Source organism: Hippoglossus stenolepis, chromosome 10 (assembly GCF_022539355.2).
Source record: "Hippoglossus stenolepis isolate QCI-W04-F060 chromosome 10, HSTE1.2, whole genome shotgun sequence".
NCBI classification, from domain to species: Eukaryota; Metazoa; Chordata; class Actinopteri; order Pleuronectiformes; family Pleuronectidae; genus Hippoglossus; species Hippoglossus stenolepis.
This window is the reverse complement of record NC_061492.1, coordinates 326373-345804: the sequence shown is the minus strand read 5'-3', so window position 1 is coordinate 345804 and position 19432 is coordinate 326373. Positions and strand designations below refer to the sequence as shown.

At 44.1% G+C, this 19432-nt stretch overlaps 2 protein-coding genes across 2 annotated transcripts; both read left to right on the top strand.

Moving 5' to 3' along the window:
- The first annotated feature begins 1857 nt into the window (after positions 1–1857).
- dact1 (dishevelled-binding antagonist of beta-catenin 1) lies at positions 1858–9640 on the top strand. The gene is made up of 4 exons (XM_035168867.2): positions 1858–2617; positions 3114–3243; positions 3752–3859; positions 4337–9640. The coding sequence occupies exons 1-4, from the start codon at positions 2462–2464 to the stop codon at positions 6457–6459; spliced, it is 2517 nt and encodes an 838-aa protein (XP_035024758.2). The 5' UTR covers positions 1858–2461; the 3' UTR covers positions 6460–9640.
- Positions 9641–11867: 2227 nt separating this feature from the next.
- On the top strand, positions 11868–16021 carry lgals3b (lectin, galactoside binding soluble 3b). The gene is made up of 7 exons (XM_035167656.2): positions 11868–11940; positions 12805–12864; positions 13556–13625; positions 13851–14305; positions 14378–14466; positions 14790–14958; positions 15103–16021. Exons 2-7 carry the CDS (start codon positions 12859–12861, stop codon positions 15259–15261), a joined length of 948 nt encoding a protein of 315 aa, XP_035023547.1. The 5' UTR covers positions 11868–11940; positions 12805–12858; the 3' UTR covers positions 15262–16021.
- Positions 16022–19432: the final 3411 nt, after the last annotated feature.

The window sequence follows — 19432 nt, the reverse complement described above, 5'->3', positions numbered from 1 at the left end:
CTCTTCTTGTTTCTTCTCTTTTATGTTGTCTGATCTCGTTTTGTCTCCTTTCATCTCACCTCCTTGTTTCACGTCATGTCAATTAAATGACCTCATTTTGTCTTCTTTCATCTTTTCTTCTCATCTCATCTTTTCTCAAGTTCTAAATATAACTCCAGCTCTTTTCTCCTGAGGTTTCCCTTTGAAACGAAGCAGCTTCTTTCTGATTCTCTCTCTGCGTGTCTGTTAATTCTTCAGCAGCTGTGAATCTTTCATGATGACGAAACCGAGTTAACTCAGAAACACAAACAACCTTTAACAGCAGCAGAAACAAGTCACATTTAAAATGTTCCATCTTGAACAGTTTTCTGATGTTTATGATGATAAATTTGTCGAAATGATTTTGTAATGATTTGTACACAAACTGCAGATATGATGAGAACTAGCAACATGTGAATGGAGCTGAGCTGAAACCCTGATCGTCGCCTCACTCTGCGATGAACTTCGTACACAAGTCACGTTCCTGCAGATTTTCATGAAATTGAATCTTCTCAGTTCTGTTTGTTCTTTCTTGGATATTTCCACTCAGACTCTGTTTCCTGTGAACTGTTGATCTCAGTTTAAATTTGAAACTAAATAAGAAAAACTAATAAAACACAGATTTTTAATTTCACTGAAGCAGTGATAAAAATTGTTCAGTTTTGCTTTTCAAATGATTTTATTAAATAGTTCAAATAGTGACATTATCACAATATTTTAAATAATTTCACTTTAAATGTTTTATATTTGTATATCAAACGTGATGAAGAGTCTGATACTCGGAGGCGTTAGGACCCGGGGTCCGAGGGGCGGGGCATCAAGCTTTTATAAATTGGCACACTCTGACAGGAAGTGGTCTGAATGTTGCCTTCACAATAAGAGCACGTGTGTTTGTAGTAAATAATTAACTGAAGATTTGTTCAGTTTCTGAGTCGTTAGCAAGATTCGGATTATTTTACTAAATATTATAATTATTATTTATCTGTACCTATGTTTTCACCTGTCAGTCAGTCAGTTAGTTAGTTGACTAGTTAGTTAGTTAGTTAGTCTTCAGGTTCCTACACTAACAACTGGACAGATTTCCAGTAAACTTGGCTGATTTCTTAGAGATTAATTCATGATGAAAACAATCAGACATATTTACAGGATATTTGTGAGTGATTTGATGCAGATGGATTGAATTAACTGTTGAAGTGTGAACTTCACTATTGTTGATGTTCATGAGCTTCATCATAGACTTTTGGGAACAATTGGTTTTATTCTAATTTGAAGGTGTTAATCTGTGACTTCCTCTCGCTGTCCAATCAGAAGATGGAGATCTTCCTCCTTGTGTGTAACTGAAATGAGTTTTTATTGAAAATGTATTTAAAGTGTAACTTCAGCTCCAGTCGAATGAATGAGTATTCAATCTTATTATTGTTATTACCAAGATTATTTTTGTAGCTATTACATAAACTGTCGTTTTCAGCGATGCCCTTTACCCCAGTTGTTGTTGCACATGAAGCAGCAGCAGACATGTGACACACTTTGACTCTATGTTCAACTCATTTTAAAATGTGACATTAAATAAATTATAAAAAATAAATGAAAACGAACTGAATAAAATGATGTGAGGGAGAAGTGCGAGTATCTCACTTAAATAAATGACCTGATGGAGGCGTGTGCATGTGCACATGTATGTCTATGTACATGTCTTTATATTCATATATAGCTCTACTCTTAAATCTGTTTTATTCTGAAGGTCACAACAGGAAATGTATGTCATCATTGTCGCTGACATGGCTCAGCTGATTGGCCAGCCAGCGCGGAGGGGGCGGGGTTTCACAGGCTGAGGGTCAGTGTGATCGAAGCTTCATCAGAAGCAGCAGCTGATCCGAACTGTCTCCGATTAGCAGCTGATCCGAACTGTCTCCGATCAGCAGCTGATCCGAACCGTCTCCGATCAGCAGCTGATCCGAACCGTCTCCGATCAGCAGCTGATCCGAACCGTCTCCGATCAGCAGCTGATCCGAACCGTCTCCGATCAGCAGCTGATCCGAACCGTCTCCGATCAGCAGCTGATCCGAACCGTCTCCGATCAGCAGCTGATCCGAACCGTCTCCGATCAGTAGCTGATCCGAACCGTCTCCGATCAGCAGCTGATCCGAACCGTCTCCGATCAGCAGCTGATCCGAACCGTCTCCGAGTAGCAGCTGATCCGAACTGTCTCCGAGCAGCAGCTGATCCGAACTGTCTCCGGATCTCCACCGTTACCGCGGCCCCGGGGCATGCTGGGATTTACCTGGACCTCCAACTGAGTGGACATATTTTCCGGATGAATGAACCCGTTTGTCCGACCACCGGTTGATTGTGGATCCAGTTCGCGGCTGTTTGTCCCGCTCTATCAACCCGGGTTAACCCATCCGGGTCACATGCTGTTAAAGTCCTGAGTCTGGCGGAGGACATGCGTCTGTCCGGCCGCTGCAGCCGGGACAGAGAGGCGGTGTCCGGCCTCAGGGAGCTGGAGGCTCTGCGGCAGCGGCAGGAGGAGCTGGTCCGGAGTGCGCTGGAGGAGGAGGAGGAGGAGGAGGAAGATATCCGGCTGCTCAGGAAACGGCTGGTAGGTCTCATGACCTCTGACCCTGGTCTACACAGACTCAGGTGTGAGGTCAAAGGTCAGGGATGATTTTGACGTTAGGATGGAATTTAGATCAGTGTGTGTAACACTGAAACACACACACTGAGACACACACACACAGACACACACTGAGACACACACACTGAAACACACACACTGAGACACACACAGGTCATGAGTTGTCCTGATGTTCAGGTTGTATCCATGACGACGCAGCTTCAGGTTTTATGAGTGAAATGAGTCGAAGTTTGTCGAAGTCGGTTCTGGTTCCTCTGGGACCAGGACTCTCCGAGGACACAGGTGAGACGGGTCAGAGGACACAGGTGAGACGGGTCAGAGGACACAGGTGAGACGGGTCAGTGGACACAGGTGAGACGGGTCAGTGGACACAGGTGAGACGGGTAGTGGACACAGAGGACACAGGTGAGACGGGTCAGTGGACACAGGTGAGACGTTTCTGTCTGTGTGTGTCCATCAGAACTGTCTGAGGAGGACGGACGCCGGCCTCATCCATCAGTTACAGGAGCTGGACCGACAGATCATCGACCTGCGACTGGACCCGGACTCGTCACTTGACAAGCTGGAGAGCGACAGCCGGCCCAGCTCAGGTACTGGTATTACTAAGTAGTACTTTATACTCCCAATTATAGTCATAGTTAGTTACTCTTCACTTCACTCGAATACTGGCTACTGTAATTATTATATTTATAAAGCAGATTATTTTATTTTTATATTTGGATCAATGAAACTGTTTTAAAACATTCTTTTCTTGAGGATCTTTTCTAAAAGTTCTGGATTTAATCAATGATGTAAAAATGTCTGTTTTACCTTTTGTAAAAAAAATTGTGAAAATTTCATTTTAAATTTCATGAAACCAACATAAATATATATTTTAATTTAATACGTTTTAATTAATTTTTAGAATTTCTCATGATTTCTAACACTGCTAATACTATTTGGTAAAAGTCAGTAACTAGTTGGTTAATGTAAGTTACACTTGTTTCCTTTTCGTAACTAGTCAGTAATGTCAGTAGCTAGTTGGTAGAAGCTAGTGACCTGCTGACCCTCCGTACCTCACAGGGTGTTTCAGTCATGACATCACTTCCTGTCTCTCAGGCTTCTTTGAGCTGAGTGAGGCGGCTTCGCTCTCTAACTCGTCGGACTCGGTCTCCAGCGAGTGCTTGTGCTCGGCGGCGGACGCTGACGGACGCCTTCCGTCGACAGGTACAGATCATCAGTTGATCAGATGATGGGCAGGTGAGGGGAAGAGGGAGGAGTCTGCAGATGATTGGTTTATTGTTGGGGGGCGGGGTCAGTGTTCTGACTGATCTGTTGTCTGCTGTCAATCATCCATGCTGACCTGACAGACTCTGGTTTCAACATTTTACATTAAATTACATTATATTACATATTACAATAAGTGCCATGAGGGAACAAACCCAGAACAGCAGGAGTCATGTACATTCGTTTCTTTTACATCCTCATCTTGTTAACCCAGGTGTAGTCACAGGAGATGTGTCTTTAGCCTGTGGCGGAAGATGTGTAGATGTCAATTTTATTAACGAAAGTCCAAACAACGTTGTCCTGTGGACCTGCTGCTGATGACGACACTGCAAAGTTTGACCTGTACGAACACAAATCCTCCAACTGTGAATATCCTGAATCTGCAGCTCACTAATGTGAAACTTCTTCTCGTCTCAGATGAGCGGAGCAGCTGTTTGGACTGGGACGTTCTGGTTGGAGGACTTTGTGATGACTTGTCTGGAACAGTTCGTCGCTCACTCTCTGCCCCTCACCCACCCACCCTGGATTCTGTCTCCTGTGATTCCCAGTCGAAGAATCACTGCGACCTGGTGGTCCAAAATGGCAGCGATGTGTACCGTTACCCAAGCCCGCTCCACGCCGTGGCAGTCCAGAGCCCCAACTTCCTTCAGATGTTGGGTCATTGCGCTCACAGCAGAAACGATGGACTCCTGAAAACCATTGAAGCTGGTATTGAAGTTATCAAACCAGAATCTTTGTCTCTTCCAGGTTCTGTTCCAGCTCCTCTTGTACCTCAGAGCTCATCCTGGCCGATCCCCTCCTCATCCCACACTCAGTCTCAGAAGCGTCTGGACAGCTACATATACAGTCTGCTACAGCGGAGAGCACTGCCAGTCAGGACCAGCAGACCCAGGACCAGCATCAGCACTGAACCGTCAAAGAGCATCCAGAGGCAGGCGAGTCTATGTGTGAGGCCGGTGTGTGGTTCTGGTTTAAAGACTTTGAAGGGGTATGAACTGAAACCCACCAGCAGAGCAGCAGCAAGAGCAGCAGAATTTGCTCCCTTGTCACCTCCGAGATATTGGTCTGTGGAGATTAAAGCCGAGGAGTTGGAGACTCAAAATGTCGTCAATGGTGGCAGCGGTGACACAAAGCAAGATGGCTTCAAGATGAACAGCAGTGACTTGGCAAAAAACCAGAGCAGCTCTCTAATGGACAGTGCTGAGAATGATGGTTTCTTCACCAAAAAGGACATGAACACAAGTCTGCTGACAAAAAAGAGCAAAGGGCTGCTGCCTCCGTCAGCAGTGTCCATCACCGCTCTGCCTAAAGACGTCACGGAGCCGGGCACTCCCAAAGCTGACTCCACCCCCAAGCAGCCATGTTACCCCCCTGACCCGGCACTGCTCCTCAGATCTCCACAAACTGTCAAAACACAACCAGCATCTCCTACAAACAGCCCCAAGCCTCTGCAAGCCGACCAGACGGAGAAAGGGGATAGGTCAGTGCTGGAGCTTACAGTTCTAGGGTCCTACTCCCAGACTCAGGACAAAGCAAGAGGTGGAGGAGGAAGAAGCAGTCACATGGTTAACACTAAGAACATCCCTGCCCAGTGGCAGAACATCGAAATCTGCAAAGGTTGCAGAAAGAAAACCAAGACTTTCAAGGTGAAGATCACCACGACGATGAAGATGAGTCGGACCTCTGAACACAATGTGCCTTCAGAGAGAGAAGAGGAAAAATCTCACCGCAGGTCCAGTTCTAAAGAGTCTCAGCTTCTGGAGGATGGAGGTTCTAGCAACATTAAAGTCTCCAGGAGAGCACCTGGCCGTGCTTCCTCGTCCATAATGGAACGCCTCCCTGTGTCCATCCCAGAAGGCCGAGTCCTGGATAAACACTCCACACTCGCACTTAGCAGTGTGCACTCAGGCACATCCACGCACTGTTACCATGGAAACCTCCACCATCACAGTCACCATCATCACCGTCACCACAGGCGTGACCGGGTCATGGTTGTTGCTAAACCAAAACACAAACGTCACGATTACCGGCGGCTACGTGTGACCAGGGATGTCGCACACGATGAGGCGTTCAGACGTACTCAGCGGCGGAAGAGAAGAGAGCGTCTCAGTATTGCTGCAGCCAACATGTCCCGCCCCTCCAGTGGGCAGCTGAGGAGCCCGTACTCTTACATCGGAGGAAGTGACTCGGAGTATTCAGCCGAGTGTGCGTCGCTCTTTCACTCCACCATCATGGACACCACTGAGGACGAGAAATCCAACTACACCACCAACCGCTTTGGAGACAGTGAGTCCAGTGAGGAGGAGTACGTGGAGGAGAGCACCACCAGCAGTGATACTGTGGAGAGTGGAGCTGGTGGTGGGACAGGTGGAATGGGCAAAGGCTTGAACCAGTTGGGGCCACCAGGGGCCAGGGTGATGGGGCAAGACATGACACCAGCTCAGGTGAAGGCCTTCGTCAAGATTAAGGCCTCTCACAACCTGAAGAAGAAGATCCTGAGGTTCAGGTCAGGTTCACTCAAACTCATGACCACTGTGTGAGTCAGCTGGAGGCAGGAAACCACCGTCCTACCTGCTGGAATGTCTTACCCACGCACTTCTTATGTACCAGAACTACATATAATGTAAAACATGTGTGACATTCAAACCAACTCCATTCCTCCGAAGCCTGAGAGACTAATCCAAACCAGCCAATTCTTGTAAAAGCATGTGTGGCATTTTCCAGGAAAACTGTTGAGTTCATCTGATCGACTCAGTGTTGAGGTAATCACGACTTCAGGAGCTGCCGTTTTCTGATGACTGTGGAGATGCTCATCTTTCCTTTTGTGTTCTTCAGTGTGACCTTTAAATTCAGAAAAAGAACAAGAGGGAATATTCTGGCGTACATTGTCGTCAGTAACCTTTCAGTGATTGGCTAACATATCAGCTTCCTGTGTCTAAATTTACCTTCACATGTCCGACTGTTCATCTAAATGACTCCATATGTCTTCAGGTTTATGGTAACACCAAGTTTATTTTTGGAATACTACAGATTGTAAAGGGTGGGTTTGAATCCAGCCAATCAAATTGGCCTCCTTCCTGTTCCTGTTGCTCCTGGTTCAACAAGTGCCTCAATGGAAGTGAACCTGGCTGTGAGACCTGCTTGAAACAAACATGTCGTCCTATCAGGTCTGTGTGTTTCTCCACTGACAGTGAAAAGAAATCCCTGCTCTGGCTTTTCACCTTCAGCTCTTTTTATCCTGGTTTTGATTGTTTGATTGATGTGTACATGTAATAAGTTATGAGACATGTGGTTACTCGTGTCACTGTTACCATGATCATCACAATATTCAGGTTTCGGATCATCCGTTTATCTCGATTCTTGGCCTCTAAGTTTGTATATTCAGAATATATAAATATCACTATAACCTAGTTTCTGTTGAAGTTCCCCAAATACATCCAGGTTTCACACCATCACTGTATGAAGTCAGAAAGAGGTTTCAGACACAGTCAATGATCTGAACGGCTCTTTGTTTGAAGCAGGGTTTCCGTCCGGTCGTCGGAGTTCTTTGGAAACTTCCTCAGATGTTAATGTCTCCAGAAGGTTCCTCAGAAGTTGGCCTGTGATGTCATTATTTCCTGGATGGGTCGGACTATGTCACCTTGTTAATCTGTTGTTTGTATGTAGCTTAGTTTTTGTCTTTAACTACTGGACTGTTTCAACATCACACAACATGTGCAAGGTCCCTAATGCCAAAGGTCTGGATTTAGTGTGCTCCACTGGCACAACCCACTCTCAGCTACAGTTCCTTGACCTGGTGGTCTCAGATCATCACGTCTGGCCTCAGATCCCCCCAGCACCATGGTTGATGGCCTGGTCATCCACTACAACACTGCTCTATGCCTCAGTCTCGACTCTCTCGCCCCCCTCAAATCCCGAACGGTCTCCTACACTTGCCCAGCCCCCCGGTTCACAGCCGAACTTTGCGCCATGAAGGCCTCTGGCCGTCAAGTGGAGCAGCTCTATAAAAGATCTGGCCTCACTGTCCACCTGGAGGCCTACAGAGACCATGTGCGCTCATACAAGGAAGTTCTTTTACACACGAGACACAGTATTACTCTTCACTCATCGACAACCAGAAAAACCACCCCAGAAAGCTTTTCACTACCATTGACCGCTTACTCCGTCCCCTTGACCCCCCCACCGCAAGGCTCAGTGCTGGGCCCATTTCTTTTTACCATCCACATGCTCCCCCTTGGTCGTATCATCTGTCAACATGGCCTTAATTACCTCTCTTACGCCGACGACACCCAGCTCTACTTAAGCACTCATCCATTCACTCAGCCCCCCAGTCACTAGTCAATTGCCTGCACGACATTAAAATATATCCAACCTCCTTAAACAGTAATAAGACAGAGCTCATGGTTGTGGCCCCCAAGGCTCTGCTCTGGAAGGTTGGAGATCTCCTCCTAAACATCGATGGCTGCTCCATCGCCCCATCCCCCGAGGTCCGCAACCTGGGCGTCATTCTTGACTCCACCCTCTCCTTCAAATCCCACATCAAATCCAAATCCGCCTTCTTTCACCTCAAAAATAACTGCAATGGAGTCCTGTTTGGTGTACCTGAAAACCTCCTGAAACGACCCCAATACGTACAGAACTCTGCTGCCCGGGTTCTCACCTGCACTCACACCCTCATTCCCCTCCACTGGCTCCTGCTAAAGGCCTGCATCAACTACAAACTCCTCCTGCTCACCTACAAATCCCTCCACGCTCTAGCCCCACCATATTTAACCGACCTCCTCCAACCCTACACTGCACTCAGAAGGCTACGGTCCTCAAACTCAGGTTTGCTCTCCATCCCCAAAACCAAATTACGAACAGAGCCTTGTGTGTTGCAGCCCCCACCCTCTGTTAATGCTCCACCTTGCTGCTAAATTTGATCCTGTTCTGTACTTGTATTATTACTTTTTTCTTTTCTCTACTGTTTTGTCCTCACAAACATATGTAAAGCGTCCTTGGGTCCCGTGAAAGGCGCGATATAAATATAAGCCATTATTATTTATAATCACACAAAATTAGCTCTTTGCTATCAGTCTCTTTTTTTGATGAAAGCTGATATATTTGCTTGAACATATTTGTATATCACACATGGAACGTGTGTTTTATATTAAGTCTGATGTCTCTTGTTACTTCCACCACTGTTGCTATTACGATTTACGTCCAGATGAACGTGTGTCCTCTGACTGATGGTGTGTTCATGAAAACTCTGTATATTGGGCCACTCTCCTGGGAGTCGTTTCCATGTAGTCAACACTCAGAGGACAAATCTGTTCAGTCTGAGGAAGACACACACACACACAAAGAAACACATACAAAGACACATATAATGTCTCTGCTTAAGAGAGAGAGAGAGAGAGAGAGAGAGAGAGAGAGAGAGAGAGAGAGAGAGAGAGAGAGAGAGAGAGAGAGAGAGAGAGAGAGAGAGAGAGAGACAGAGACAGAGAGAGAGAGAGAGAGAGAGAGCACTTGATCTCACAGTGGATCAGATCTCCTGTTTGAACGAGTCTGAACAGTTCACTGTGGTTCAGGGAACGATGATTCCTCTGAGCCTGAAACGGTCCGGTTCCAACTTTTGTGGTGGAAATTTACGAGAAGTGAAATAATAAGATGTTGTACCTTGTTAACTCCCATTAAACATATCGTAATTTGTAAATATGAAAATAAAATTTGATTGATTGACTGAAGTTCACTAAATCAGTAAATCCTAATCAGTTGAACTGGAATTTTCTGATCTCGGATCATTTCTCCCTGAGACCTGGAGGGGACTGAAATCTTTTCAGTTAGGACATAAGATTCCAGTTAGTGTCACCACTCTGGTGTTTAATACAAGCAGCCAATTCTTAGCTCTGTGACGTCCTCTGGACTAGAGGTCGTCTGCACTGTGAGTTCCAGCTCCAGCCGTGAAGGACTCAAATGGTTTAGGGCTTGTTTGAAGGAGGTCGTGTAGAACTGCTGATTGTTTCTCGATCCTCAGAGACCAATTGACCTCTGACCTTTAAACCTGACTTCACTACAGCTCCTGGTGTCAGTCAGCTGTGATTGATTATTTGCTCTTCTTCACGAAACTTTCCCTCCGATTGGACGACACCGACTCCAAAGTCTGCAGAATGAAGTAAAGCTGCAGTGATCATGTTTGTCCAGCAGGGGGCAGAAAACCACCAGAACACACACTCAGAAACCACGTGCTTAAACCTCTGCTTTAAAAGACCACTCCAGATGTTTTCGCTAATCATAGACCCATATCAAACCCTTCATTTCCAAAATCCTTCAAAAAGCTGTTGCTAACCAGCTGTGTGATTACTTAGATACTCGTGATGATGTAATGATGTTGCCCATAGGCATAAAGCAGGTGAAGAGTATCAGATTTTGGAAATGAAGGTTTGATGTGGGTCTATAATCAGCTAAAACCTCTGGATCAAGAGTGGGCTTTTTAAGTAGAGGTTTAATTACAGCTACCTTAAAAGCTTGTGGTACGTAGTAGGTTAACAAAGACATATTAATCTGATTTAATATGAAACTGTCAATTAGGGTGAAAACTTCCTTAAAAAGTCCAGTTGGCACAGAGTCTAATAGACAAGTTGTTGGGTTAGACCTTTGGTTCTCAAAAGTTTTACACTATGTACCACCTCAGAAAATATTAGGCTCTCCAAGTACCACTGTTATGAGCAACATTAAAATACAGTAGCGTAGGCCTGACCTAGTCAGCTACAGACAGTTCACGCAAGAGGAAGGTTTATTCCTACTAAGAAAATGATTAATTGTTGACTGTTGTCGGCCACAGACACGCAAAGGTGTAGAACTAGAACTGGCACTTAAACACTTCCCCACACTGGTGTATAGATACAAGTTAAAGCTTTGTCAAAAGAGATGAAAAAAGCTAAACAAAGCAACAAAGGGAACTCCCACCTCGTCACACTTCCACTTCTTCCTTCACGGGAAGGGCCGCCTCCCGTCGGGCCCCGCATGAGCCGGGCGAGGCTGCCGGTGGACCAACTCCTGTCCCTGCGTTGCCCTCGTTACTCGTGCGTCAGGCTCCGATGCAAGGGGGTGAGCGTCGTGCGAGGGCTGTGGCCGTTGAAAAACGATCGCACTCCCTTTGACTACGACCTCAGATCAGACTGCGTACCACTGTTGGGTAGTTTGAGAATCAGTGGTTCAGAGGATGAAACTAGTGACGTCAGTTCAGAAGATCTATTGAAGAAAAGTGGTCCAGATATAGATCTGGTTCTACAGGTGGTTCTATGGTTTCTGGACTAGAACATGTATCTGTGCTGTTCATGGGGAGGAGGTGGTGGATCGGTTCCCTGATGGTTATAATGTAGTTTGTGAAGAAGTTCATGAAATCCTTGCTTCTCAGAGGAATAGATGGATCAGTCGAGCTGTGACTCTGTAATAATGTGTTTTATGATTTGGTTCTAGACAAATAAAATAAAACTGAAGTGAATTGAACACACACACATGATGAATCACACTATGAATGAATCACTACTGTTGACACTGCAGCGAAGGAATTTCTAGTCAAGGGTGTGTGTGTGTGTCTGTGTGTGTGTGTGTGTGTGTGTGTGTGTGTGTGTGTGTGTGTGTGTGTGTGTGTGTGTCATGGAAACCTTTTTAAATAAACCTTTTTTTTCTCTCAGACTTTGACGGATTATTGTGACTGGTTTGTTATTGTGCGTTGCCATAGAAACTGGAGTTCCCGTATCCAGTGATTAAAAGAAAACATGAAAATAAAAGTTTTCATGTTTTAAATCCACATATTAATAAAGAATAATAATAACTATTTGTTTCTTTGTCAACTGACACACAGAGGAAACATGACTCTGTGTGTGTGTGTGTGTGTGTGTGTGTGTGTGTGTGTGTGGTCTTTGGGTGTGTCTGTGTGTGTGTATGTGTGTCTTTGTGTGTGGGTGTGGTCTGTCATGGGATTTAAAGGCTTGTATTTCTCCCAGTGTGTGTGATCGTCTCTCGGGTGAAAACAGGTACGTCCTCGTCTCTGTTTCACACTTTAACTGTCGGAGTCTCTGAGTGTTTACCTATAACTTTACATGTATCAGTAATGTACGTGTAACTTTACATGTATCAGTAATGTACGTGTAACTTTACATGTATCAGTAATGTACGTGTAACTTTACATGTATCAGTAATGTACGTGTAACTTTACATGTACCAGTAATGTACGTGTAACTTTACATGTATCAGTAATGTACCTATAACTTTACAAGTATCAGTAATGTACGTGTAACTTTACAAGTATCAGTAATGTACCTATAACTTTACATGTATCAGTAATGTACCTATAACTTTACATGTATCAGTAATGTACCTATAACTTTACATGTATCAGTAATGTCGTAACTACATAGTATTAAGTATCAGTAATGTACCTATAACTTTACATGTATCAGTAATGTACCTATAACTTTACATGTATCAGTAATGTACATGAGCAGTAAGCAACCCACAGACCTTCGCAGGATTAGTCTGAGTCCTTCCTCAGCTGGGTTTGATAAAGGTGTGTTTGTTTTCTACACCTGCTGCTGCAGACCAGACCAACCAGTTTATTTTTTAAAGTGAACCACGCCTGAGTTTATGCATTTTATTTTCATCTCTAATTTAAATATGGATGATTGAATCTGACCTTCAGTCACATGATCCTCAGTAACTACAACAGTGTGTGCAGTGGTGGAAAGTAACTAAGTACTTTTACTCTGTATTGTATTGAAGTACACTTTGAGTACATACTAACAGGAACATGTGTTTTCAATGCAGAGGAAGTAAACAGTAACTTTACTGCAGATAAAGACAGGGATGTTTTAACGATGTGTGTGTGCTTCTCATGTCAGGACTCGTTCACCCCTTCAGCTGCTGTTTGAAACTGTCTCTCACAGACGAGCAGGATGGATGTGAGTAAATCTTTGGATTCTTGTGTATTTGACTGAACCTCTGGTTATTCACTGTCTGATGCTGATTCATGTTCAAACTGAAATATTTTAACCGAACCCCCAGGAAATGATCCAGGATAAGACCCAGTTAGATAACGTGTGTGCTCTTGTACAGATATCTTTGTGAGGACATTTTGGCCGGACCCCCCGTTTAATGGACTGTTTGGGGGTTGAGACTTGGTGGGGCTAGGGAATGCATTATGCCAATGAGGGTCCTCACTAAGATAGAAGTACAATCGTGTGTGTGTGTGTGTAAACAGGGTGGACTTCATCTCTAAAGCCACTCCCCTCTTTCTGAACATTCCAACAAGAGGTCTGGACTCTGAACACACCCTGAAACAGGTTGTGAGATATATTCCCTTCAGGGACAGCTCAGACACTCTATGTGTCTCAGACACATTCATTGACTTAATGAGTGCGACTGTTTATCGGGACAAAGATGGATCTGTGCGACGTGTCGTCACTACTGTGACAAACAAGCAAAATAAACACAAACAGGTCTGAGAGTGTGTGGAAAATATGAGAAAAACATGTAGATGTGTCGATGACGTGTTTTGTCCAATAGTCGTCACTCGTCTGAGACCAATTTACACAAAAGAACACAGTGTTTGACGCAGTTTCTTCACTTATTCTACACTTCCTGTTTCTGCAGCTCAGCGCGGCTCTTGGGGATTTTCCCTCTGGTGACAACCAATCAGGAGGCGGGGCTCCCACCTGGCCAGGTACATCCTCCAGCGTCAGATCTTCAACTTCATCCTCTAAATATTACGACTTTACTCGAATGAAACGATACGATATTATTCTGATATCCCGACTTTTTTTTTACTCTAATTATTGTGTTTTGTTTACTCTGTAAATTAGGGTTTTCTGATTGTGTATGAAATGAGGGTAAATGTTGAAATCGAACAATAACAATGAAAAGGTTAAAGATGCATAAAAACCCTCAGGTCAGTCCAACCCCGCCTGGCCCGGAGGTTCATCTGGAGGAGGAGGAGGAGGCATGTGGCCCGGAGGTAACCCTTCCCAACCACCCACTGCACCTGGAGGATGGCCTAGTCCTGCACCTGGACCTGGACCTGCACCTGGAGGATGGCCTAGTCCTGCACCTGGACCTGGACCTGCACCTGGAGGATGGCCTAGTCCTGCACCTGGACCTGCACCTGGAGGATGGCCCAGTCCTGCACCTGGACCTGTACCTGGACCTGGAGGATGGCCCAGTCCTGCACCTGGACCTGTACCTGGAGGATGGCCCAGTCCTGCACCTGGACCTGGACCTGGACCTGGAGGATGGCCCAGTCCTGCACCTGGACCTGGACCTGGACCTGGAGGATGGCCCAGTCCTGCACACGGACCTGGACCTGGACCTGGACCCACCTTCCCAACTGCACCTCAGCAGATTCTGGTGAGACACACAGACACAGTTACAGACAAAGTAACAGACAGATTTCCTAAATGATTGTTTTCTCGTTGACAGTCGGTTCCGTACGAACAGAATCTTCCAAATGGAGTTTATGACAAACTGCTGATCACCATCGCTGGAACCGTCAAACCCAACGCTAACAAGTTAGATGGATGGATGATGGATGATGGATGATGATGGATGATGGATGATGATGGATGATGGATGATGATGGATGATGGATGATGGATGATGGATGATGATGGATGATGGATTGTTCAGCTGCTTTTATTTTGAACGTGAACAGATTGAGGATAAAACAGATCTTAGGTTGTGGCTCAGCTGACTCACTGAATCTGTACTAATTCTAGAGCATTATGGGAACTGTAGTTCCAGAACTTAAAGGATTATGGAAGAAAGAGGAAGAAAAACAATAATATTTGTTCTGACAGCGTCCTCCAGTGAACTCATGGTGTCTGTTCTTCAGGATCACCGTGAATCTGAGGATGCACAAGGATTTGGCCTTTCACTTCAACCCTCGCTTCAATGAGGGGGGGAAGAAGGTGGTCGTCAGAAACAGCTGCATCAGAGACAAGTGGGGCCAAGAGGAGAGAGCCCTGAAACACTTCCCCTTCGTCCAGGGACAGGCGTTCGAGGTCAGGAACTGGTTTATGAGAAATACTCAGATTTAATAGTTATTGTTAATGTTAAGTTTTTGTTGTAACAGTGATGCTGGGGTCGGTGGATCCCTCTGTGGTGGCGGCTCAGCTCAATAACAGTTTGTGCTCCTCTTGCTGCAGATGAAGATCATGTGCACCAACAGAGAGTTTAAAGTGGCCGTCAACAACTCTCACCTGCTGGAATTCAAACACCGGGTAACCAACCTCAGATCCATCAACAAACTCTGCATCTCCAATGACCTCACCCTGTCCAGGGTCCACATGGAGACTGTGTCCTGAGACCTGTGACCAGATCCACTGGAGATCCACCACAGATCTAAGGGTTTGGCAGTCAGATGTCATGTGGAGATCACCAAGTTATTCATAAGAAATCCATCAATAAAATTATACTATATCTGTCATAGAAGAACCAGAAATGTATTAGATCTACTGAAGATCACAGAAGATCGGGTAAAGGCTTATTTTAGATCATTGATCCTCAGTGGATCCTCACTAGATCCTCACTAGATCCTCAGTGGATCCTCACTAGATCCTCAGTGGATCCTCAGTGGATCCTCACTAGATCCTCACTAGATCCTCAGTGGATCCTCACTAGATCCTCACTAGATCCTCACTAGATCCTCAGTGGATCCTCAGTGGATCCTCAGTGGATCCTCAGTGGATCCTCACTAGATCCTCAGTGGATCCTCACTAGATCCTCACTAGATCCTCACTAGATCCTCAGTGGATCCTCAGTAGATCCTCACTAGATCCTCAGTGGATCCTCAGTAGATCCTCACTAGATCCTCAGTGGATCCTCAGTGGATCCTCACTAGATCCTCACTAGATCCTCAGTGGATCCTCACTAGATCCTCAGTAGATCCTCAGTGGATCCTCAGTGGATCCTCACTAGATCCTCACTAGATCCTCACTAGATCCTCAGTGGATCCTCAGTAGATCCTCACTAGATCCTCAGTGGATCCTCAGTGGATCCTCCTGTAGCTGTGTTTTCTTCAGTTGGAACTCGTATGATTCACACAAATAAAGGGTTCATCTTCAACTTGCTGCTGTTTGTGTGTTTTTGTATCTGAACCACAGGACAACACCAAAACCTGACACCTGATCTCTGACCATCATAAATACAGATCCTTTATATAAACACAGATCATTTACCATTTATGTACTTGGTGAGCTTGAAGGACAGAAGGAATAACAAACATTAGGACCGAAGGAATAACAGACATTAGGACAGAAGGAATAAGAGACATTAGGACAGAAGGAATAAGAGACATTAGGACAGAAGGAATAACAGACATCAGGACAGAAGGAATAACAGACATTAGGACAGAAGGAATAACAGACATCAGGACAGAAGGAATAACAGACATTAGGACAGAAGGAATAACAGACATTAGGACAGAAGGAATAACAGACATTAGGACAGAAGGAATAAGAGACACCAGGACAGAAGGAATAACAGACATCAGGACAGAAGGAATAACAGACATTAGGACCGAAGGAATAACAGACATTAGGACAGAAGGAATAAGAGACATTAGGACAGAAGGAATAAGAGACATTAGGACAGAAGGAATAAGAGACATTAGGACAGAAGGAATAAGAGACACCAGGACAGAAGGAATAACAGACATCAGGACAGAAGGAATAAGAGACATTAGGACCGAAGGAATAAGAGACACCAGGACAGAAGGAATAACAGACATCAGGACAGAAGGAATAACAGACATTAGGACAGAAGGAATAACAGACATTAGGACCGAAGGAATAACAGACATTAGGACAGAAGGAATAAGAGACATTAGGACAGAAGGAATAAGAGACATTAGGACCGAAGGAATAAGAGACATTAGGACAGAAGGAATAAGAGACATTAGGACAGAAAGAATAAGAGACATTAGGACAGAAGGAATAAGAGACATTAGGACAGAAGGAATAACAGACATTAGGACAGAAGGAATAAGATACATTAGGACAGAAGGAATAAGATACATTAGGACAGAAAGAATAAGAGACATTAGGACAGAAGGAATAAGAGACATTAGGACAGAAGGAATAACAGACATCAGGGCAGAAGGAATAACAGACATTAGGACAGAAGGAATAACAGACATTAGGACAGAAGGAATAAGAGACACCAGGACAGAAAGAATAACAGACATTAGGACAGAAGGAATAAGAGACACCAGGACAGAAAGAATAACAGACATTAGGACCGAAGGAATAAGAGACACCAGGACAGAAGGAATAACAGACATCAGGACAGAAGGAATAACAGACATTAGGACAGAAGGAATAAGAGACATTAGGACAGAAGGAATAACAGACATTAGGACAGAAGGAATAAGAGACATTAGGACAGAAGGAATAAGAGACATTAGGACAGAAGGAATAAGAGACATTAGGACAGAAGGAATAAGAGACATTAGGACAGAAGGAATAAGAGACACCAGGACAGAAGGAATAACAGACATCAGGACAGAAGGAATAACAGACATTAGGACAGAAGGAATAACAGACATTAGGACAGAAGGAATAAGAGACACCAGGACAGAAAGAATAACAGACATTAGGACAGAAGGAATAAGAGACATTAGGACCGAAGGAATAAGAGACACCAGGACAGAAGGAATAACAGACATCAGGACAGAAGGAATAACAGACATTAGGACAGAAGGAATAACAGACATTAGGACAGAAGGAATAACAGACATTAGGACAGAAGGAATAACAGACATCAGGACAGAAGGAATAACAGACATTAGGACAGAAGGAATAACAGACATTAGGACAGAAGGAATAAGAGACATTAGGACAGAAGGAATAAGAGACACCAGGACAGAAGGAATAACAAACATTAGGACGAAGGAATAACAGACATTAGGACAGAAGGAATAAGAGACATTAGGACCGAAGAATAAGAGACATTAGACAGAAGGAATAAAAGAATAACAACATCAGACAGAAGGAATAACAGACATTAGGACAGAAGGAATAACAGACATTAGGACAGAAGGAATAAGAGACATTAGGACAGAAGGAATAAGAGACACCAGGACAGAAGGAATAACAAACATCAGACAGAAGGAATAACAGACAGACAGAATAACAGACATTAGGACAGAAGGAATAAGAGACATTAGGACCGAAGGAATAAGAGACATTAGGACAGAAGGAATAAGAGACATTAGGACAGAAGGAATAAGAGACACCAGGACAGAAGGAATAACAGACATCAGGACAGAAGGAATAACAGACATTAGGACAGAAGGAATAAGAGACACCAGGACAGAAGGAATAACAAACATCAGACAGAAGGAATAACAGACATGGACCGAAGGAATAACAGACATTAGGACAGAAGGAATAAGAGACATTAGGACCGAAGGAATAAGAGACATTAGGACAGAAGGAATAAGAGACATTAGGACAGAAGGAATAAGAGACACCAGGACAGAAGGAATAACAGACATCAGGACAGAAGGAATAAGAGACATTAGGACCGAAGGAATAAGAGACACCAGGACAGAAGGAATAAACATCAGACAGAAAATAACAACATTAGACAATAATAGGAATAAACTAGGACAGAAGGAATAAGAACAGGACAGAAGAATAACAGACATCAGGACAGAAGGAATAAGAACATTAGGACGAAGGAATAGAGCACCAGGACAGAAGGAATAACAGACATCAGGACAGAAGGAATAACAGACATTAGGACAGAAGGAATAACAGACATTAGGACAGAAGGAATAACAGACATTAGGACCGAAGGAATAACAGACATTAGGACAGAAGGAATAAGAAACATTAAGACAGAAGAATAAAGACATGAGAGAATAAAAAGATTAGACAAAGAATAAGGACATTAGGACAGAAGAATAAGAACATTAGGACAGAAGGAATAAGAGACATTAGGACAGAAGGAATAACAGACATTAGACAGAAGGAATAAGATACATTAGGACAGAAGGAATAAGATACATTAGGACAGAAAGAATAAGAGACATTAGGACAGAAGAATAAAATACAGACATTGACAGAAGGAATAACAGACATTGACAGAAGTAGAGACACAGACAGAAGAATAAACATTAGGACAGAAGGAATAAGAACACCAGGACAGAAGAATACAGACATTAGGACCAAGGAATAAGAGACACCAGGACAGAAGGAATAACAGACATCAGGACAGAAGGAATAACAGACATTAGGACAGAAGGAATAAGATACATTAGGACAGAAGGAATAACAGACATTAGACAGAAGAATAAAGAATTGACAGAAGAATAAGAGACATTAGGACAGGAATAAGAGACATTAGGACAGAAGGAATAAGAGACATTAGGACAGAAGGAATAAGAGACACCAGGACAGAAGGAATAACAGACATCAGGACAGAAGGAATAACAGACATTAGGACAGAAGGAATAACAGACATTAGGACAGA